This window comes from Hermetia illucens, chromosome 5, assembly GCF_905115235.1.
Source record: "Hermetia illucens chromosome 5, iHerIll2.2.curated.20191125, whole genome shotgun sequence".
Taxonomy (NCBI): domain Eukaryota; kingdom Metazoa; phylum Arthropoda; class Insecta; order Diptera; family Stratiomyidae; genus Hermetia; species Hermetia illucens.
This window is the reverse complement of record NC_051853.1, coordinates 65442837-65467430: the sequence shown is the minus strand read 5'-3', so window position 1 is coordinate 65467430 and position 24594 is coordinate 65442837. Positions and strand designations below refer to the sequence as shown.

Below are 24594 nucleotides of genomic sequence, written 5' to 3'. Positions count from 1 at the left end.
CCTCTTCTCCACTTATTTCCGTTCAATATTGCTATTATGGGGGATAGCAACATCAATAATATACGCGGATGTCACGAGGCAGGTTCATCCGCTCCACCGCGGAGTTTGGATGACGCATTCGGAATTTGGACATAATAGTCCGTATGGTCGGTGGACGTTTTCCAGATCGTTCTTCGTCCACGGCAATATTCCGAATGCATAAGCCAGTGAAGGGATAGCGAATACATTCAATGCGTTTATCTTATTCTTCCCCGAAAGATGATATTTCAGCACCAGCATTCGAACAGTAGAGCATTCTTCAGATCACCAACTCGAGCATGGGTTCCTTGCAGAATTCCTAGGTACTTGTAGAAGTCTGTCTCGGTCATAGCTTCGATGTAGAGGTCACCAATGCTATGGCCGGCATGCGGCTCGTGATGATCTTCGAGGATGGCTTGGATTCGATACTTGTCTAATCCAAATTCCATCCTAACATCACGGCTGAACATATCTATTATTCGCAACAGACTTCTAAGGTGTTCATCAGTACCAGCATACAGTTTGATGTCATCTAAGTACATCAAGTGTGTCAGCGCAAACTTAGCACGTGGGCCATATTTGATTGCAGCACCATGCCCTCTAGCATCATTCAGTAGCCATGAAAGGGGGTTCAGTGCCATGCAAAACCCAAGGAGACTCAACGAATCCACGGCAGAATGTTGTTGGTTTCGAGGTGCGGATTGATCTTTCCACTAATAATGGACGTTATAAATTTGTAGAGGGTTGGTAAGCAAGTAATCGGTCTTGTGTCCGCGGGGTCCTGCACCGTATCCTTTTTTTGGACAAGGTAAGTAATACCCGCAGTGGGAAAGGGTGGAAATTCCTTCACCCGACTAATAACCTGATTTATGCGATGTGCCAACCGACTGTCTACACTGGTAAATTTTAGAAATTCTGTACCCGATCCAGACCAGGGCCTCGATGATCAGCATGCTGGGCGGGTAACCCCCGAAGCTCACCCCCATATTCTCTCGCTTCCGTCACCGAAAACTGTTCGGTTTGGAGGCTCTGTTGGGATTCGTTGAGTGATCTGAGCAAACTTCGCTGGTACCTCGCGTAAGTTGCATTCTGGACACGTCTGGAGTAACTTTCGCCATGCCGTCGTAACCGACTGCATATGATAGGAAGTTGCTGCTTTAGTGTGTCCAGAATTTCAACTATGGGTCTTTCCCTGGGGATGGCATAGTTTCTGTGAACCCTCTGCACTTTATTTTTTACCCGCCTTCTGGTATTACCGGTGCTGATCTGAATCAGTCCAGCAATGTGCTGCCTCAGTGAGTTCCGCCGATGTTCCAGACGAATCTTCCATGGTGGATATCTTTGGTTACTCAGACCAATAACGCGAAAGCGAATCTACTGACCGTGTAATCTGGCAGCCGTAACTGCACCACACAAATGGCTGCAGCAGCGAAATATCAACACACAGTCGAGATACAAAATCATCATTGATTTGAGATAGAATTCTCGAAGTTGGTGGAGATGCATAGAGCCTGGGAATACCTGGTTTATGCAAAGGATCCATCTTCGAGAATTCTATATACGTTCTTTCGAATTCATCCCGAACCTCAGCGGAAACTTCAGCTGAACGGTGGAGAAGAGTGCTTCAACGAATACTGAAACTGTTGCCTGCGGCGTAGTGTTGTTGATGCCGCCGCCTCTGCTCCCCATCGACTGTCGATCACCAGTTTCCGTGACGACCTCAAGTCGAACACGTTCCTTGATGGTGGCCGAGATTGTTTCGCTGCGGGTAATATAGCGGTACTAGGCTACGACTCGCTGCACAGTCACGTGCGCGAGTTGTAGGAAACGCTCGACGAATCTTTGGTGCAACAAGGGCGGTAAGATGTTGTACCCGCCCCAGCGGTTATTTTATAGTAGGAGCGGATGATGAAGAGGTCCATTTCCTCCTCCGCTACTTACGCGAACCTGGTGAAGTGGTCGCTACAGATTGCTACAGCTGCAGCGGACGGAGCAATGCTCCAGGTCGTCGTAGCGTCTACACGCCGAACCGTTCCACTATTAGCGGTTTCGACGTCATGCTGTCCATTACGGGAGCCCCGTTCGGGTCCTTCACGCTGCTAAGAAGATAGAACTCAACCGGTGGAAGAGCCGGATGGTAGTGGGTTCCTTGAACTGAGAGCTCCCTTCCTCCTCTCTCCTTCCGTTGGTGAAAGGAATTCCCTGATTTGAAAGCTCCGCAAGACGGGAGAGTTCAGGGACTAGCCCGAAGTAATCTGACAAACGGTTCCAGGCTAGCTCTCTGACGATAGGGAGGTATTTAGTAGTCCGAAGACGTACCGAACCGGGAGTCCAACACTGTGTGCGTAAATGCGATCACCTACCTTACCAAAAAAAAAAAATACGGGAGCCCGACCCAGTCACCAAGTTAGACGACCCCTCCGTACCAGACCTTAAATTTATCTTTCTTCTCATAGATGGATTTGCATTTTATTCTTATTTATTTATTTTTATTATTGATTGCCAGTTGTGTTGAAAGCTTTCTCAGTGAGTAATCTGCAGGACTGCAAGTTTCCTATACTTTCCTCACCTATCTCCTGAGACGCTGCCGTGGCCTACAGCCATTCACACTGAAGCTATCCATCCCTCCCCTTTTCATAACCGCGCTTGGGACCGGCCACGGCAGATTTTTATTTATTTTGTTATTGTTCATTTGTCAAAACTTTCAATAAATACAGTAGAATCCCGATAATTCGTATGATCAAGGGACTGAAGATTTGGTACGAAATATCGGGATTATATGTCAGGGTTTAAATAGCCCCTGACCGTCTTTCTGCGTACGGACATTTTCCTTTTCTTCTAATGTTAAGGGTTCAGAGTAGCTTAATAGTAACAATAAAAATATAAGGACTATCTATTTTAATTGTTGTTTTCCAACCGTAAATCTTACTATAGATTTGAATAAACTCGCAGTAAAATTAGGATGAATTCTTTCCTTTTATGTATAACCCAGTTCGAAAAGGATTGTGCCATGGTCTTGCTCCCTCATTCCCTGAATAACTTGCCAAATGAATAAGAACAATATATGCACAAAATACTTATTTATTGGAAGAACACTTTAGTTTGATTGCACGTTTATAAAAATATATTAAATTCACGTAATGTTTCGAGACATTTGGCACACGATATTTTCTAAAAACTGACTTATTCTAAAAATATAAAGTCGACCCGTATCACAAACTCCTTATATAAAAAATTTAACTATAAAAAGACAAAAAAAGAGATGCCCCGGGTGAGGATCGAACTCACGACCTTAAGATTATGAGACTTACGCGCTGCCTACTGCGCTACCGAGGCACTGCGACGTGAATTACCTTCTATTCGTACACCAGACGCTGTTCGCGGAATGCTAATAACATTAAATAAATTGATATCGAAGTTAAACACCCAGCGATGATCCCCGCTATCAAACCTGGCCAGCGACGGAACACAATTAGAATGAAAACAACCGTGCACACAACCATTATGAGTCCCAATGGCAGCAGAGGATTGAATTCGAATTGATGCCGATTACGGGAGACACCATCACCTGCAAAGAGGAAAAGTTTCTATAATAGAAATACAAATATGTGTATGGCGCCAATATCATGCAAAAATTAATAAAAATGGAGAACTTCAACTGCGGGACGTGTAGCGACTCCAATTTTTATCTGAAACCAAAAAGGTTTTTATTTTACATTACTAACCTATTTTCTAAGAACATGAACCTCAATGCGGATCAAAAGAAGAAGAAGAAAGAATCTTATCCCCAAATTTCGTAATTATTGGTTTATTACTTTTTGCGCACACAAATGCGAAAAACGTCATTGTTGGAAAAGCAGGTTTGAAAAAAAAAATGTTTTAAAAGTCGCCCTTAGGATATGAAGGCATTTTTCACTCCTAATTCCTGACAAAATACAGTTACAACAAGTTCAAATGCACTCGTAGAAAGGACGTAATGACGTAGAGCGACTACATCCTGGGTGTTCGAGGCTGAATCTGTACCTGATAAGCGCTCGGTTCCACGTTCATAAAATCTAAAAGAACACGAATTTTATATTCTGCCGGGTATTCTGGGATAGCTAAGTTAACGATCTATGAAATAAAAAAAAAACGATTCTGAAATCCGCCTTTGGGAATTTTCAGGTTAGGTTGATAGCAGAAGCTGAATGGAAGCCTTCTCATTGCGGTGTTCAGAAAGTGAGAGCTGTGAGTAGACTGTGTCTTCTACCGAGTGACTGCTCTACTTAACCCTCTAACAATTAGCTAAATTTTTGGAGTAGATCACTTCAGTAGAAAAAGGAAAATAATTAAAAGTTCTAATTGCAGACAAATGTCTGGAAGTAATTAGTACCGTGATGATTGAGTGCAAGCAAATTACATTACAAATTTAGCTGAGTTTGCCACTTCAGGTTGTTGAACGGCAACTTGAACGATTTTTCGGATGTCTCTCTCGGGAGTGGGCATTGCCACGGAGGCTTTCTGTTGCTGATTCGAGATCGTGTTCTCTTCAATATCGTGCAAGCAGGATTGAACCAATCGATGGATGCTGTAATGATACGTCTGGTAACTTCAACTTTAAAGAACTTATCCGTTCTACTGACCACCCGATATGGGCCCTGGTACGGATGTTCGAGTATTTTCTTTGGACCATCGTTGCGGATGAAGACATGGCTTGTTGGTGCTAGGTCTTTGAATATGACGATCCTTTTGCTGTCATGTTAACTCAAATCGTTGGCAAAATTAGACATGCATACCTGTTCGTGGTTGGACTGTCTAAGTAGAAAAATTCCCCTGGGAGGCTTACACCATTTCTGCTGCAACAATAAGATCCATATTGGACGTGCTCGAACCTAGATGATGGTGGCGGAAAGGTCCCGACTAGTGTAGTCACATGACGAGTCACCTTTCATGGCTGACAATTATTCATACCACGCGTCCAATTCCTGCAATCGGTTTTGATAGATGGCCAAATATAACTCTGTGGTGGCGTTTGTTCTTGAGTGGGATAAATAGTGTAAACTGTTGAGAACAGTATTCCGGAATGGATAACTGACCAGCGGATACATCACACTATAGCTTGCAGCTTACCCCAAGAACCTGGAGTTGCTTTAATTGAAACCCTGTTTGCTTGTTGTAGTATTTTGAGCTCTTCGTCCGCAGACTGAAACGCAAGCCCTGTGTAATCGATAATTGACTGGAACTCCTTAATGCACGATAATGCATTCACGACAACGCCGCCACCGGATACATGCTGAATATCGATGGTAAACTACGCAATATAATCTAGATGGCGAAATTGACATGGTGGACATTCGTTTTTTTAGTAAGCTGAAGGTTAGCGGCTTTTTGTTCGTAAAGATGATGAACTCCCTTGCCTCAACCATATGACGAAAGTGTTTTATCGCTAGGTACATAGGTAGTTGTTCTCGGTCCTACGCTCCGTATTTACGTTCCGCTGGTCCGGGCTTTCTTGAAACGAAAGCCAAGAACCAGCCAGCAACAATTAATCCTCTACTGGAGGACTGCTCCATTCGCGAAGTCAGATGCATTGCAGGAAATGGCCAAAAGTGCGTCAGATTTTGGATGTGCAAGCAGCGCCGCCTTTTCCAATGCGGTTTTGGAAGCTGCAAATGCTGCGGTAGATTCGCTGTTCTAGTAGATTGGTGAATTTCATTGAGTGGTGCCTGTACTGCCCTGGGTATAAACCTTTCTGTAAAAATTTAACATACCCAAGAATGCTCCAAGCTGCTTCACGTTGGTTGGTTGCGAGTTTAATTGGATCACTTTGACTTTGATTGCCAAGGGATTTGTCCCCAGCTCTTTAAGACAAAGTATCCTAAGAAACTGACCTCGCTCCGACCAAACACGCATTTGCTTGGATTCACGACAACTCCATATTGTTTCAACCTTTAGAACAGAGTTCTTAAGTGGCTGGCGTGCTCTTCACTTGAAAATGAAGCGACTAATATGCCATCGACGTAGACATAGCAGAAATCCAAACCTCTCAAAGCCTCGTCGATGAATTGTTGGAACGTTTGCGCCGCCTTTCGTCGACCGTTGTAATGGTAGTCTTTGGTATGTTTTCTTCGGCTACCGGGATCTGGTCACATGCCCTTACCAAGTCTACTGTCTTTTCAACAATCAAATTTTACCATAGAGCGTTGTCCGCAGAAGTCCGGGCTTTGAGTGCTCGATAATCTCCGCATGGTCTCCACTCGTCATTCTTTTTAGGCACCATATACAAGGGTGCAGCCCATGGACTATTTGATGGACGCGTCAATCCTAGATGGATAATGATATTGAATTCCTTTTTCGCATTGTTCAGCTTGTCCCGAGCTAATCGTTCAAGTTTTAAAACAACTGGTGGTCCTGGCGTTGTGACTATATGATGCTTAGCTGAGTCGACTGGTATCCGACTAATCACGATTACAAATCGCTCTGCCACCAGCGAGATTTGAACCACAACCTTCCGCCACAACATGTCCAGCGCTCTAAGCACTTGGGTCATCCGGACAGAGAGAAATATTGCAAAATTTTAAGGAAAATAAGGAAAAATATTTAAATTTTATTCCTTTTTTAGTCATAGTCAAATGTGCTGTATTTCTTGCAGAAGTTGCTGGTTTCGTTTGAAGAAGAGATTTTTACGATTACTTTCTGCTGCAAATTTCGAAGGGTTACTATTATATTTTACTACTTTTTGCATCATTACAAAAAATTGCCTCAGCAGATGATATTTTTTTTACAAGTTTCCGACACTTCTTCATGTGAGCTGTCACTATAATATGCATGTTTCTCCCAACCCCCAAACAACGGACAGTCCCGAACAAGGAGCAACAGTTTTTGTACATTAGACACCAACTCTAAATAGCGAACATCAATCCGTTAAATTGTTTGAAACATACAGATGCTTCTCGGCCTTTTGGTATATTTCACTTACAATATTATTATACATTTAGACTATATCTGTGCAATAAAATTGGAACACCAAACGATATAACCTTGAACGGAAATAAAGGTGCAAAGGCCGAAAAGAGCATTTCAAAACATCTGTATAAACAACTACATTAATGAATCGATTTATATTTATAGTACCGCATCCGTATGATAATAATTCATTCTAAATGGTTTATGGTAAACTATCAATTGAACATTTCAAAATTATTTTTTTGTTTGGTTACATGTACAATTGTGTCCTTAAGTGGTTCAAAGTGCAAAGTTCTTTAAATCTTTGAGTATCAGTGCCGCAATAGCACCTTCCAAGAAAAACAAAAGTCAACGGAAGGTCGGACAAACAAGAATGGAAACGGCGTTATTATTGCCCATAAGCCAATGAGTAGGATAGAAATCCTTATTTCAAATAGATGTATAGGGAATTTAACCCAAGTGATACATAGTTCGGTTACTCATTTTAAAAACACCCGCTACATAAAAATTGCTGGTGAAAGTCTAACTGCAAAGAAAGAATTACCAAATCTGTTTACGACCCTACTTGTAAAAAGAAGGATTTGATCAAATCTATAATCCGGAAGAAACTGCATTATTTATTAAATCATTCCTATTAACAAAAAGATGTTTCTATTAATGAAAAGATTTTCCGGGGATGGAAACAAATATATCAGAAAATTTGCCAATTTATAGAAGCTCGAAAAGTTCGTAGATTGTGTCAATTATTTTTAAAAGTTGGTTCTCTGAAACTTTTGTATAATAGGTAAGACTTTTGTGAAACAAAACTAACTGAAGAGTAGTGGGAAGAGGGATTCCTCCCGGGCCAGAAGTTTTCTCGGGGGCCCGAAATATGAATTTCAATGGGAAAAAGGAAATAATATTTTCTCTATGCGGCCCTTGCTACATAATGTATATATGTACATATGAATTTCAAGTTGAAGCGTTCCTCGCCGTACCGCTTCACCCGCCTATGAGTGAATTACGAACGAAAAATAATGATATTCAAATAATGGTTTTGTCGCCATAGGTCCAACCTATGAACTAAAATGTAATCCATATAATAAACTGCATAATTGCAATGTATTGCTATCGACAATTATTGTACAAACGAATAAGAAAAAAAACTGACGATCAAAACTTCAATATTATACTGGCATTCAGTTTGCAAAAAATCAACCAAAAAACAATCTTAAAATATTGAAATAACACTATTTCGCGAACCAACTAAAGCAGTCATCCATAAAGAAAATCACTTCGGCTTCATCCATGTTACACTATTCGATTTCTAAAAATGTAAAAATATAATATGAAAATCCAGCGTAGTTGCGATATGTGCTTGCTCTCCTCGACACTTTTGGACTAGAATACTTAGGGGAGCACATATCAGCCTAAGACCTGGCCTCAGAAGAATCAAGTACACACTATGTACGAAATATTTTACTTGGAAATGGTTAGATTGAGAGAGAAAATTCGGTATCCCAACGAAATCGATAAGGCTGACGAGGTCAGATAAAAGTAGCAGGATCACTTTCGAGGCCATTCAACATCAACAACGGTCTAAGACAAGGGAATGCCTAACCTGGCCCTGGAAAAAGTGATCCGCGATGCATATGTTAATGGAAGAGACACCATCCTCTTCAAGCCCACCCAACTACTGGTCTACGTTAACGATATTGACATTATGGGAAGAACAACTCGAGATGTACAGTCTGCCTTCATCCAGATCGAGGCGGCGCGAGATTTTAGCTGGACAATAATGAAGGCAAGACGAAGTACACGCTGCCAACGTCATCGCCAAAAACCAAAGAAAGAACAGCAATAAATCGCGCTAGCCAAGCGAGAACAATAAAGATAGGAGACTTCAACTTTAGGTTGTTGGTTGCTAACAGAGCCTTTTTCAGCTTACAAAAACTGTAGCGCTCATCATAAAGTCAAAGCTCTTACTGTACAAGGCAATGATCTTTCCAATCCTCATGTATTCCGAGGAGGCCTGGGTTCTTAGCGGGAAAAAAGAATCCTCCAAAGAATTGTTGGCCCCCCCTACAACAGAATGGACGCTTCCGTAGCCTACATAATGTTGAAATTTATAAGCGATACCACGACCTTCTGATTGTGGATAAAATTCGGCTCAACAGGTTGCGGTAGGAGGTTCACTTAATCCGTATGGGTGCGGATGATCCAGCCCGGAAAGTCTATTAGGGCAATACCCATGCTAGAGGGAGAAGACGTGGCAGCCCCTGCCTCAAATGAAGTAATGGCCGAGGCCAGCACGCCAGACAGTTTTTAAGAATATCGAATTGGCGGACCTCGACACAAAACCGGAATTTCTGGAGTTCCTTACTAAGGAGGGCCTAGACCGGATATCGTATGTTGAGCCGTTGGTAATAAGGGGTGAATACCACAGCTGACCTGCCCACATCTTCGTATTAATATGAACCACCCCATCGCATAAAGTCGACAGCAAAAAGTCTTCACCATACCTGCTGTAACTAAGGAAGAACTTATAGAGATTTGCCGTTCGCATTAGAGCCCGAGAAACCCCTCATTATACCTGCATTTATACAAGACTTTTTCTAGTATAGAATATAGGAATGGCTAACCGGGATTATAATACGATTTTCGCCAAGCTTATTCTATCATCAACGGCATAGAAGTGGTATTGAAACTAATTTGGAACTCGATGTGCTGGTGTCTTCAGTGACTTTACTGATCTAATGGAGCGTATATGTTATGGTGTTGTGCAGGAGTATCATAGGGCTCATTTCTGGACCGTCCCAAGTGTAATGGGGTTACCGTCATTCCCGTAGACGCGACGATAACCGATTTTGCAAATGATTCGGATGTGGTTGTCATCGCGGAACAGCATGAAGATTTTAAAAGTGTACGCTAATGGGAGCGTAGGCGTCGTAACAACATGACTAGATATGGTGGTACACTCAAAAGCCTCCTCAACCTTCACCAATATTCTCCTTGCATACTCGATTTCATGTTGCAAACCAATGAATGGTTTTCGTTTAACGATTACGACCTTAACGCCTTTTCACGAATGTGATGTTAAACCAATCATTTCAACGAAAATGATGCTGAACTAATTTAATTTGAAGTCTCTAGATTTAAACGGTCATCTTTTCTGGCTTAGATATGAAAACTAGTTTAACTATTTGTTAATTGATAGGCACATAGCCTAGAGCAGATGCAGATTCAGGTGGAAGAAATGAGCATTGCGAAGGGAAGCATAATAACTTACCACAATGAGCAAGGCGAACGGGGATTTAAGAAATACCCTTTCAATAAAAATAGCGAATGGCAAGAAGTGGCCCAAACATTGATTTACTGAAACATTCTAAGAAAAAAATTGATATCCTAAAACTAGTCGCAAAAGATAGACTCTGCAAATTTTTTCTCCATCTTAACAAAGGAATGCGCTGTGTTAAACCGTGTATTACATCTATTAAGTCAGTGTTTTTATTTGCCCCCTTTTTGTTTTCTCACAAAGTACAACGTGACTTTTTGGTGTCCGCAAATGATTTTTCCCTACAGGAATTTCGGTAAATTTGGAGCTGGTCCTCAGGAAAAGTTTAAGACCTATTGTTGGCGAAATATATAATATTAATTTTTGATTTGCTGTTGGACTTTTATATCTCATATGTATATTCATTGGTAAGAAGGAAGTTGGTGAGTGGCTATTACTTCCGAAAGTACAGGACTGTTCGATTATAATCCTACCTTTCTTCTCATTCCGAGCAGACATTTCCATTATTCGACGAGTTCTAAACGCAGAAAGATTGATTTGATTCTCTGAAGTATTCCACATTCTTTTTGTTTCGCTCTAGAGTGTTGATATTCCCTATTCCACAGGTTCACTTTAGATAAATTTGACTTCATGATTTGTGACTTATGTTACCAAAAGTAATTTATTTTGTTTTATTTTGCCGATTAGATGTTTGTAATTTATTTTAATTTGACAGTAATGAAAACTGCGGGTCCTTTGATGAATTACAATTCTCTTGATTTTTTCTTTATTTTTTTCATCTCAGAGGAATCATCAATGAGTAGTAAACCCAACCATTACTGTCACGAATATTACAGCAAGTGAACTCTGCAACTCTGCTAGATTTCTTACCGCTTAGTATTGTTATAGTTTGGAATGTACTGGCCATTTTATATTTAGGTAAATAAATTTAAATGAAAAATACAAATTGGAGCTTCAATTTTTTTGCTAATAAGAGTAGAATTTCCATTAAACTTTCTAGTACCGTCCCCTGTGTGGGAACTTGTTGTGATTATATTGTACCAAATCAGTTTTTTTATGTCCCAGTATACATGATGAAGTAACTATACTTCATTTGGAGTCTGAAACTTATCAATATGCCATTGTGGACTATCAGGAGAAGGGGCCTATCCGTATTTCCTATTCCAATACTTATTATGCTCCTCTTTCTTAGCCCGAATAAAAAGAACAAGAACAAAGTGCTGTGAAAATTGAACGAAACCCAACATGGCGAGAAAAGACATTCTCGGAAAGTTTGGGTCTCCCACCCACGTTTCAATGGATAACAACAAATATTTTAGTGCAGAAAATTTCAAAGCAGACACCAAAATAACAATTTTTTTATGCTATACTAATAAAGGAAATGGTGCAGTAATAGGATGTGGAGTTAGGGGATAGTACAATATAATTAAATAAGCAGAACGAGAAGGCCAACTATATGTCGTAACTAATTGTCACATTTCCCTGACAATCTAAAACGAAATTTGGAGCTAGAATGAGCTCACCCTGAACCCCACATTTGTGTGCCCTAACGCTTGGGGCTATTTGACATGAATTTGGTACTTCGAGCATTCACTAAAAATTCCTCAGTTTACTTTATTCGGTAGTTTCACCTGAGTAATTGCTGTAATACATAGACGTAAGTAAAGTAAGCCTACATAATTCTGAATTTTTTATCACAATCAGGACATCACTATGATTGTTATAGCGGCTCCGCTCTATACTAACCAAAGCGCATGTACACAGAGTTGTTATTGCCAAACTTCCCACAATATAAACAATCACAATCAATCATTTTGTTGTTTAGGATGTTGGGAGTCCTGAGTCCGCGTCCACTTGATGACGGACCCTGCCCTGGACGAAACAGTTAGTTAAGATTTTTTTCTTCTTGACAATCAATCAATTACAAAGAAACGTTTGGCTTTTGAAGCTTAAAGGGCTATTCCAGTTGCATTGTAATAGCAAATCTTTGTTGAAGCTTGGCAACCACAGCCACTGAGATAAATCCCTTGAAAGCTTAGGTCTGATAGTCCTCATTAAGTACGTGGGGACGGCGTTCCAAAAAGACTAGACTTTATCTAGTGTAGAGAAAAATATTTAAAACTTACTCATCAATAATACACCGATATGCATACAACAACGAACACAGTTGAAACTGTAATTGTCTACCATAACTACTATGCCAATTTTTGTTACTCTGCTTTTTTACCTTACGATGAGGGCGACATTCCCAGTAAAACATTAATTAGACGTATCCAATATCTCAAGAATGAAGGCATGGGAGTAGTAGCAGGTTACAATGTTAACGTCCAGTATATTTATTGAAGAAATTCTAACACCAACACGATGGGATCTAGATCACTGAATACCCAGTACGGACCAAGTCGCTGATTCTCAGCTTGAATAATGAACCCACTTTCTTCAATGGGGTCAAGCCATTGACGGTGGTCTCCTCGAACATGATGACTTTGATGCGTATTAAAGGATACCACTCTTAGGCATAGGATCATTGATTCCGTAATGCAGAATGTATTATAGATCGGGCTGGCACTGAGCACCCGAGCTCTCATGGAGCTGTTAAGAAAACAACCGAAATTATTACTACCGGGAAACCTTTGAAGAGAACTGTTTACTTAATACGCCAAAAAGGGTAAACCACCATTCTATTTTGACGGAATGAATGTACGGTGTTTTAAGAATGTTGTTGGCCATGACACCGGAAATTGATTTTTCGATTCCAAAAGGAAAACAAAAATCAGTATGGGCTGAACGCCTGGTGAATTTTTAAAGAAATTAATGATTTTTAATAACAATTCGAATTCAGCTCGAATTCGGAATACACGTTTATATTTTAATTACCTTGAAGCGAAGGAGATATTGCTTCCTAAATCAGGGAAACCTTCTAATAAGAATAGAAAAAACTGCCGATTGATCAATGTACTAAAAGAAAAAATAAGCTAACGTGGAAGCATCACACCCATGGATCAAATGTCCTACAGATTGCGATAGGTAAAACCTGGCGACCGTCATCACATCGGGTTCACTAGATCCATGATAAAGCCCATTTTGATGTATGCATGCATCGTCTGGTGGCCGACTCTTAACTTTGCTAATAGTCAGGAACAACTAGTACATATCCAAAGCATCGGTGCCCTAAGTTTTACTGAAACGATAAGAAGTACGCAGGGCTTTAGAGAAAAAATCCGGGTCCGGGTGAAAAGTATGTAGCAAAACTTTGTCCGGAGAGAAAATTGTGCAGGTTCCACTCCTAACCCCCAACAAAACTCCGGGCCCGAGGGAAATCCCATCCGCATTTCCATCCCCTCTCGTCAGGGCTGGAACTCTGTTGTCCGCGGGACTTGAAGCTGACCTATATCTCCCCCATTCATTTGGGGTGACATGGGAAGCAGATGTCGCATATAAGCATGATATCATTGACTGGAAACCTTTGGGAAACATCCTGTGGCTCTGATGTATATTGGGCACATGATTTCGAACTTTGTCGTTAAGAAGATATGTTATACCCTGTCGTAATCACAAAAAGGAAAGAATGGTCGACAAATGTTCTTGAGTGATTTGGGAATACAGACATAAAAAGTTTCACTGATGGGTTAGTTATGGAAGATGAATAGTACTCAGGGGTGTTTTCAAAAAACCCGATTATGGAATTGGTCCGGCAAGTGGAGATATGTTTCATTTTGTTGACAGCAGAAAATGGCTGCGCTGCAGCACTTGAATCTGTTTCAATAGTGACAGCAGAAAATCCTTGTGAAAGAACCAAAACCTCTAGAGTAACATATGTCTCAGATACAAGCCATTTTTAAAAAAAAAAAATTCAGAGTATTTTATTTATTAATGTTATTTTTAACTTGTGTACTTTATTGAGCATTATTTTCAGAATATTATGCGAAATTTTCATTAAAACTTTCGAGAATTAAGCCAATGGTAATGGTGAGAACCGAGTCATCTAAAAAAAGTGTCCACCCGATAATCAGGATAACTCATGATTGCTTGATCCGAAATTAAAAAACTAAAAAGATTTCTTTAGTACATGATTTTGAACGAAGGAATTAACATTTATTATTTGGTAAAGGTGCAAGCAGAAAACTCGTGTTTTTGCCAAAAAATGTCCTTCTTTAATTATAAAAATAAGTTGTAATCTTTCGTTCTGAATCGAGTATTTAGTATGTAAAATAAGTGTACAGAGTTTAAGCGAAATCGGTCCAGAAGCTTGCGAGAAATTTTGACTATGGACTTAAAAAAAATAGAAAAAAAAAACGCGATTGAAGTTTGATCCACAAATAAAATGGAGAATCGATTTTTTTCTAAATTACATCGAAAAGTCCACTCCAGCTCCATAAAACAACTCGCCTGGAGCTAATGTCTGTTCTAGAACCTCCTTTTACTTCATCCTACGACAAATTCCCTCATTCTTGAGTAGCAGCCTGGGTTTTGTGTTCTGCTGTCCATATACAATTTTTGCCTTCTTAATGACGGTCAAGGAGATTCAACAGTCTATAACTCGAAAGGTTTTGCACATGACGTCAAATTTTCTGACAATATTATTATTGTCTGCTCTGTGTCACATAGTTAAAAATTCCATTGCCCTCTAGTTTTTGGAAAGCGACTTAAATAAATAATTTGATGGAAAGCCTCGTATTGATAAGAGTCAACCTCATACGCTTCACACTCTGAGTTTAATATTATTAGCAAATGCGAAGAATTTAACCTACAACAGATAAAAAAGGGCTAGGGAGAACTTGCTTCTTCATGAATGGAATTTCAATATTTCATTCGAATGTCAATTATTCTCGTTAATTATGACGTCAACATCTTATTTGTTTGGCTTTAGTACTCCTAGGATGAACTTGAGGGGTTTCTTTAGTCAATTTCTAAAAGTTGGTAATATACTATTAGTAAGTTTATTTGAGCAGATATTGGAACGTGGCATTTTTCGAGGCTTAAATTTCACATAAGTGTTTTGCACAAAACTTTAAAAAGGACTCGGTAGAAGTAGATTCTTCATAAATGCGAATCTAAGATTTCACGGGATTCTCAATTATTCTCGTTAATTATGACGTCGCCGCGAAATTGCGAAGTATGAACTGCTATAACTTTGACGTTAATGACCAGATTTTCATGAAATTTGGCATTTATATTACTCGCTGTATGCGTGGGATTTCATACTTCCCACCTATCCACCAAATTTCGTTCGGATCGATTCAGCCGTTTTGGAGGAAAGTACTTGAAAGACAGACAGAAAATCGATTTTAATAAGGTTTTGTTTTACACAAAACCTTAAAAATGCTGCCGCTGGGACTGAAGAAGCAGGAGTTCATTACAAGCAAGAGGAAAAGGATGGCCTGGATATTGCTGCTGCAGCAGCCTCTTTATTATATGTGCTCGAATCGACGACTCTATGCAAATAAAAAACATACAATTTCTCAAAAAGTTGTGAACCGATCTTCTTCAAATTTTGTACACTTCTATAAAATATTTCTACTGCTCGAATGAAAGATTTTTTCCTTTATTTTAAGTAATATTTCAAGATCATACAGGGTGAACATTATTAAAAAATGGGGATTGTTCACGACTCCGTCAAAATGCAGGTTTTAATTGTTTTCCTTCGTTCAAGCACGAGCTATAAGCATCTACTAACAAAAAATTTTCGGTTTTTAATTTCACATGAATCACATCAAAGAGAACTTTTTTGAAGGGTCACAGTAGATGAGGTCCAATGGCTGAAATTTCAAATTTTTTTTAATAAAAATTTCACAAAGTACTTATTAAATGCGTATCTTTTATATGATAAACTGTTTGAATAAAAAATCTGAGTATCCTCTACCTCTGGAATACACTTCCAGATTCACAAAAGCCGCGTAACGCCATAGGCATGAAGCCGTTGAATAGGCAACTTTATGGTAAGGTACAACATTGTTAATAAAAGGTCTGTGTCTTTCTCTCAACGTAACCTACGTAACGCAACATAACCTATTACTAAAATTTCCGAAACAGATCACCTAGACGAAAGGAAGGATAGAATGAGAGCTACCACCGGGCCAGGAGTTTCCTCTGTAAACCTATCATATTTATGTATACGGCCGCCTTGGCCAACCCCTGTTTGCAGATAGACCCAGGGTTCCTGCTACATCGTCATGATTAAAACTTCTGGTGTACCAAAGAAATGAGAGACTAGTGTGTAGACCTTTTGTGAACACTGCAATTCTTATAAGTTCTACTTGGAGGAAGGTCAAATGAAGTACATCTACTTAGCAGTAAACTAACAATTGGCTAATTTTGGCAATATTTCCGAACCGTTGAAAGTTTGTTTTGGTGGGGATTTGGACTGATTTTACAGCTGTAGATTAGTAGCTCTTTTGGATGCGAAACTCTGCAGAATAATTTGAAACCAAATTCAGTTAGACCCTGAATCTTTCAAGGAATTTTAAATGGTTGGAGCACCGTTTTCAGAAGTGAAACTAAAGTGGGCTCTCCCACGTTCCAAGAGCAGATATTGTGAATTCCATCCTGAAGGCACCACCAATTGTGATATTCATAGCAGGACCACTGATTCCAAGAACCGAGAATCACAAACATTAACCCAACTGGCCTACACCATGGCGACCTGCAGCACCTTTTGTGGAAGCTGTAAATATGAATTCGCAGCGATCATTTATTATAATTCATCTTCTTCCACTTTCATTCATGCAAACTGAATTTCAACGCCGAGAAAAGCGATAACCCCAAGAAAACGTTTTCGTTTTCAATGCATGCAGCTATTTGTTCCGTTGCATCATATGCATTGGCACGTATGTTTAATATAATATTGTATTGTGTAACAATATTCCTCTACACAATTGACTCTATGCATTTTGCCTGCAAATTGAGAGTTGTTTTTTTCCCAAGCGGAAATCTGGAAAACTTATATTATTGAAGGTCATTTCACCCACTAGAAATATATTTTGGTAATTAATGGACCATGATAACTATCAGAACCATCGGCTATTCACACTGCGTCGATCACAAAAACCAGTGCTGAAACACTCACCTCTGATTTCAAGTTTATCATTGCCTCTAAACAGCTGGTCGATAGTGCGTGCAGTCGACTGATCCATGTCGTCTGATAAAGAGCTCTGCGGTAGTAGATAAAAAACACAGTCCAAGTAAACAAGATACACTTTTAGCGAAGAGCAACCTCACCCTCCAATATGGCAGACGCAAATAAAGTGGCCAATTACTCATAATGTCTGATGGCCTGCGTCGATCACGACAACTTTTGGCTGATTCAATTATACGGGGTGGAGCACCGGGGCTTCGCGGGACTCTGGTTCCGGACTTTAGAGGAAGGCCGGGAGAGCATTTGGCGCCACGACTGAGTGATACACTTTTTCTCTGAATGGCTTTGCACAGTGAAAACAAACAGCCCGACCTGTACGACTGATGAACACTCTCGAAAACGGACGGAATCGCCAACTAATCTATATTTCCGATGACGTCTTGGATGCAAATACAGGTTGCACTTGGTATAGTTAATACAGCGTAACAGAAAAAATGCACCGCCGACTTTTCTTCGCGAACTCTGAGTAAGTATCTAATTATAAAACATTCAAATACGCTCTACATTGAAGGAATGGAGATTAAAGAGCGCCTCTATCTCGAGCTCGCCCGAATTATCTGTTGTTGTTTTGCTAATGAGATAATGGAATTGTCTGCCGCTGATTAAAACGCGTTCGCAGCACATCTTCAATTAACAGAAGTTATTAGAACAATAAGAATCGACTCTTCATGACGGTTAATAGCCTTGCAATAGTGCATGCATTCTTATGGAAATATGGCTCTCTTAAAATGCATCGAAAATGTTAATTCTGACTCGATATACTAATAAAGTTGAGTATCTCTGGAGGCATTATACTGGATTTCGTACGAAGAACATAATTTAATAAATTTGTATTGCACTAATCAGCATAACGCATTTATCAGTGCATTATGCAACTCAGTCAAACCTGTGCTCGCTAAAATGTTTTCCTAACAATGCAATGTACTTGTTTTCCGAAAAAAAACCTATTTGAGACCAATAAATCCAACTGGGACGCAACTTTCGATTCGGTTATTATTCGTGAAGTTTTAGGAAGATACATTTAAAATTACCATTTTTGATCTGTTTAAATTGATAAAGGGACCTGTTGAAACCGCAGACGTGAATAACTAAATTGAGGGTATAACATGCTCCAACCGCGGGAGGACTGGTTTCATCGATAAATCTGCTATTTAAACATGCTCCCTTACAAATATCTTAACTTTATTATAAATTTATTTTGTTATAATTAGAAAAGAATTAATTATCCCCGAATCAATTAATTATGAACATAATATTCCGGAGTCATGGCTCTTTCCAGAGCATCCAAAATTAGATGCGTTCGTTTCACAAATTGCTCGCTTCGCTACGGCACTCCTGCCTTAGCTGAAACCAAAGGGGTTTCAGCGAGGAGCCAGACTCATAACTCCCTTAGGGGCTTTCATAAGATGGCGGCATTCCTAATTAGGACGCCCGTGAGGGAGTTTAGATCACTGGGCACATCGGTAACGTTTTTCGTGTGGTTGGCAGGTAGTGGTGGCTTCACCTTCCGCACTACGTCCTTGTAGCCCAAGACACACGAGTGGCAAGACTTCGGACCTAGAAGAATCCATTGTAGCGGCTTTCAGTGTCCTGTCCTATCTTTCGAACTCCCCATTGGACGGCGGATATTAGGTGATTCTCCGGTGGCGTTAAAAGCTGTGGAGTTTTCTTAACTCCGAAGAAAGGGAGGACTCGAACTGCATTCGCTGATGATGCCAAGAGAGATTGACTCCACTCTCGACAGAAGAACCCGCCACAAGATTGTGAAGAAATGTTTTTCAGAGGTATCGCCTCCGGCCACCGCATAAACCTATGGATGTTTGTGAAGTAATACATGAAACCACAATTACCTCATTCACCACATGTTTTGTAGTTTTGCACTACTGGCTTTTGATTCACTGTCTCAAGAGATAATTTTCTTGCTCATGAACGGCCATAAATAATTTGCGGAAATCAGCTGGAATATTTGACATTGGTTCCTTGTCTGAGCTATCGCAGTATATACTAGACGCCGAAAATATGTACCTCCTAAATGAGTATAGGGAGTTGGTCTTCAGGCTCTGAAAACTGTGTCGTCCTTCTACGCCCCGCGATCGCTGGGAAATCGACGTTGGCGGAGATCTTAACCTCTACAACACTTCACAAAGCATAGCGCCGGCAACTAAGTTATCTTTTCCAAACACGTGTTGAATATCGGAAGTTTACTGACTGATGAAGCTCAGTTGCCAAGGTTAGAGATGGGACGCTTTGCCAGGCTTATATTTCAAAGCAAAGGTACGTGGTTTATGATCCGTGAACACTGTAAACGGCTCACTTTCAAGAGAATATATGAAGTACTTTATTGTGAGATATGCGGCCGATATCTCACGATCATAGGTGCTAAAGTTCTGTTGAGTGGAGTTCCAGATTTGTTTCATGGTTGGGAGTGGATTTTGCTGAGGGAATGTCAGAAGTGTAGCTTTTACCAGCTGTTGCTTGGTGGTCTAAAACGCCTGGATAGGCTCTGGGGAGCACACATTCAGACAGGAGTCATTGTTCTTCAACATAGGCAGGTAAGCCTTAGGGTTCGGTTGGTAATGTTAAGGTGGCGCTGAACGTCAGGCTTAACTGGGTCAGAGAGACTACGCTTGGTAGTGATGTCGTAGTATTTTTGGTGAAGTGCGCGGATATGTGTGTTGGCAATGTCTGCAAAATAATGGAAAGAGTGTTCAGCGTGCAGGTGGAGATTCTTCCTGATAACCTAATGGAGATTGTGGAGTCAATGAGGGACCTGGAAATTGCTGTCCAGAAATTTAAGATTTACGGTGTTAATCCATGATCCTGGGATGAGGAGCTAACTGAGACTTCAACGCCTGTTTTAACAAGCAAGCCGTCGGTGGTACCAGCATACTTCGACATTTGTCGAGGTCCTGCCGACCTATAACTCGATCGCGCTTTTCAGAAGGCGAATCTAGACTGAGATTTAGTACTATTTCCCGAACGCAAAGCACCGACCATCTCTGCCAATTTAGAACTGGTGGCTGTTAGCGCTGTCACCGTCTCCTGCAGCTCTGCCACCTGGTTTGATGTCTCGTGACACCTCGCCAACTGCAAGTGGTGCGTGGTCATCTTATCCTCGGTAGCGGTCAACGTGTCCAAAGACACCGAATCGAACGTGTCCAAAGAAACCATGCAACCACAATAACTTTAGCAGGTCGAGGCTGACTTTGTCATCACTCAACTGCTTCATTTCGCGCAGCAATTGGTTTGGCGCACGGATACCAAGCGTTAGCACTGTCAGTAAGTGATTTAGCTTAGACGTTTCACTCACAGGCATTGTTCAGTTTTTTATAGAAGCAGTCCTCAAGTGCGTCGGAGACAAGTTCAATTGTTTCCCCATACAGCCCGTCTGGTGTCCATTGTGCCATCGGCTAAAGCATATTGTGCATCCAGCTGACAGTTACTAGATCTTTCGCCAAAACGGTGACACGGCAGCTGTTGAGAGCCCTGTCTCGGCCTGTTTGTGGACACTTAATTTCCAGGTGTGACAAGCAATGAACCGGGGACTGGAAAGTAGTGGAAAGTCGTTCCGTGCCATCTCTTGAAAAATCTTCGTTTTTATTATCTTTTTAACAACTTATGAAAACTAAACTTACTAAAGAAGATGGTTTCCATTCCTTTATCTCTTTTTGTTACCCCAAAAGTTTCTCAATGTAATTTCGTAATTCCTTGGCACTAGTGTCTATTTCCAGAGGAAGTTTCTAACTTGACTTTATATGAATTAATGAGCGTCTTCCATCATTTCAAATCGTCCACATCTCTGAGAAATGCTTGGAAGACTTTCGACAATTCAGCATCTGATGTCATCCCCCCTCCAAACCTAGACTTCTTGTTGTCACCTGCAGCAGTTTTTCGACGTAAAACGTCTCTAGGTCCTCGACGATTTCTGTTGGCGGTGGAGGTTCCAATTGTTTTTCCTTCTTCGAGCGGAGTTTCCCGGACGCTTTCAACTTCAGTTCGTTAATAGCGGCCAGGCAATAGCGGATTTTGCGAACATTGCTGATGGTGCTCCTCTTCTTGTTACCATGGTAGACAACGACGGTAGACAAAAAGTCGAACGTGCAGTCAGACTGAGCAAGACGAAATCGAGAAAAAATCTCGAAATTCTGCCTTGGAAGCGTCACATATATCGATGAAAAGAAAAGAATTAATGGTTCATGCGTCAATTAATTATAAATTGTGTGGAGGTTTTTGGATAAGATAAATGACAATAATTATGACTAAAATATTTTGGAGTCATGGCCGCCTGACTGAAAAAACTGAGTGCGTTCGTCATGCTTCGCCACAAAACCCGTTCAGAAGAAGTTAGATTTTTTGCTAATTTACCAACCCGAAAAACGTCACTGTTTTATTTGTGCTTAATATCATTTCTGCATGAAATGCATGGTTTTCGAGTTACTATTTGCGAAAAACCGTTGATCAACAAACATTTTTTCAATGACAAAACGACATGCAACATGCATAACTCGAAAATTACTAATTGTACGAAAAAATTTCATTAAACATTTTTTGCTGAGAATTGATCATTTAATTGATTTCTGTGGTTATTTCGAAAATAAAATCCACCCTGGAGGGGGGCACATCAGCGCTATATAACCTTCCTTTCTTATGCCACCCTCCGCCTCCACCCCAAATTTCATGTCAATCTATCTTAAAGAATTTGGAGGTTAACAGCTTTAGTGACTAGACTTATCTTCAAGAAAGCAGAATTTGTAGAAGAACATTCTGATATTTATAGGACAATACTACAAAGGAATCAGAGGGGTGGCAAGGGGATTTCCCTGCACTCCCTCTTAAGTGACATATTCATGGTGAAGGTTAAGAATGGTGGTCAAAGCGTAGTATAGGTCCTAGGGCAACATGTGGATTTGTACCCACGATGGAGCATAACATTTTGGAAACGCCTGCTGAACCAACACCAATAGCTCTGCTACCAAACCCTACCTCCATCTCCACGTAGTGACCGCTGGGAGCTCTTTTTTAATGAAAAGCTGCAGACGGAAAAGGATGAAGGCGGGATGAAACGGGACAAATTGTACCAACTGGTCCTCCAGGTTGGGGGTTGGCTAGGGCTGACAACCCTTGGTACGAAGACACCACAGGAGCCTCGGACTGGGTAGATTTTGCAATGACGCACCGGGCAATGAAAAAAGAATAACGATTTGCCCATTTTCTCAAGGAACGTGCGTTCTCTGTTCAGAGATGGAGCTGTCAGCTAGCCGATACCCTGTCCCTATATAGGGCTGACGTAACAACGTTACAGGAGATGCGTTGGACAGAGACCGGTTTCCTGGAAAAGAGTCGCTACACCATATATTATAGTGGCCATCCAATAAACCATGTGCTCTGAGTAGGTTTCTTAGTCAGCCAAAAAATGAAACCTGTTATTATCGGCCTTGAAAAGAGAAACGAACGGCTGTGCCCTCCGCGCTTGTGAGGCAAATTTAGAAACATAAGCCTCATTAACGTTCACGCCCCTACAGAGGAGATTGCAGAGTCGGAGAAGGATACCTTCTACGAGGGAGTAGAACGAACCCTCGAAGCCTGTCCCAGATATGATATCAAAATTGTACTTGGGGATTTTAAGAGACCAGTAGGGACGGAGCTCGCCTTCAGGCGATACGGTCGCTCCCATAGCTTACATCAAAATAGAAATGATAACGGAATGCAGATAATTCAATTAGCAATGTCACATGAAATGATTGTTGAAAGTACCTGGTTTGCGCGGAAAGCGCTCCACAAACTTACGTGAGCCTCTCCAGGCGGGACCACTTTCCACCAAATTTGCCACGTGCTGATCGAACGCCGCCAGCTCTTAGCCCTGATGAATGTCAAAACATATAGGGGGGGCCAATATAGACTCAGAGCCCTATCTCGTTGGCATGGTGCTTCGAACTCGAGTAACAACACCACCCAGAATCCCCTCTGTCAATCAGGTGAGAGTTAACACCGAAGTCATCCACAACACAGCCCTCCGCAACACCTTTAAGAGGGAAATGGATTCCGCAATAACCGATGGATGGATGGATAACGCAACAACAAATTATCTTCACAATTACTTGAAGAACGTTATCATAAATACGGTCACAAACATACTTGGCCCCAGCCGCAAAAAGAGCCGGAACGGTTGGTTTGACGATGAATGTAAGCTAGCAACGGAACGGAAGAATGCTGCATACCGAGTAATGTTGCATTCTCAAAGGACTCAAAGGAATTATCACGAACTCCGTCGAACGGAGTAGCGACTTCACAGACGGAAAAAGTAAGCCTGGGAGAACCAACAGGTCTGCGAACTAGAAAAGTACAGGGAGCAACCGTACCAGGCGCAGACGTTTTACCAACAAGTCAGCAGGATGGAGCCTTACACACTTCGGCAGAATGGGCATATTGGAGCGATGGGTTAAGTACTTTGATGAAGTACTGAACCACCAGAACATCGGTGAGTTGGAGGTCCCGCCAATTGAACATGACGGACAAATACTGTCACCACCAAGTATAGGAGAAAGAGTCCGTGCAATTCATTGGCTTAAAAATCATAAGTGGCCAGGAGCCAATGGAATTACAGCCGCATTGGTTAAATATAAATTTATAGTAAATTTGAGTCGTCAAGCCTTGGCCAAGTGGTTCATCGGCTTGTGCTCAAGGTGTGGGACAGCAAATCGATGGCTGATGACTGGTAAAGAGGCATTACCTGTCTCGTACAGAAAAAAAGGAAATATCACACAGTGTAGCAATTATAGAGGTATCACCGTCGTTGATGATGACGATGATAAAGAATGATCTTCATTCCAAAGACCTGCTCCCAATCTCGACAAGGTATGTAAATGACGTTTTCACCATTCTCCATAAAATTAGAGGAGGTGCTGGAGGTCCTGAATAAGGTACATCTGAACTTAATATTCAGAATGGGGATAGAAGACAATGGAGAACTCATGTTTTTGGATCTAAGGATCATTAGAGAGGAAAATGGTATCTTTTTTAATATTTATAGAAAGACTTCACAGACAGTGAACGATTCCGGAAAATTTAAATCACTCCCATTCACATTTCCACAAGAGCACAAGGTGTGCCGATGAGTCGCGCAGCTCAACTGCTTCTTCACTCATTTTGTCAAGAATTAGTGTAGATTGCCGTTCTTCACGGGCAACCACCTCTCTTAAGTCTTCCCCCTTGCAGCTGTAGG

At 40.9% G+C, this 24594-nt stretch overlaps 1 protein-coding gene and 1 non-coding gene across 2 annotated transcripts; both read right to left on the bottom strand.

Annotated features, from left to right (window-relative positions):
- Positions 1–3081: 3081 nt before the first annotated feature.
- On the bottom strand, positions 3082–17946 carry LOC119658262. The gene is made up of 3 exons (XM_038065554.1): positions 17456–17946; positions 17304–17388; positions 3082–3586 (listed from the first exon to the last, which is right to left on the bottom strand). Exons 1-3 carry the CDS (start codon positions 17495–17497, stop codon positions 3375–3377), a joined length of 339 nt encoding a protein of 112 aa, XP_037921482.1. The 5' UTR covers positions 17498–17946; the 3' UTR covers positions 3082–3374.
- On the bottom strand, positions 3282–3354 carry Trnam-cau. The gene has a single exon. It is a non-coding gene; the product is annotated as a tRNA-Met (tRNA).
- Positions 17947–24594: the final 6648 nt, after the last annotated feature.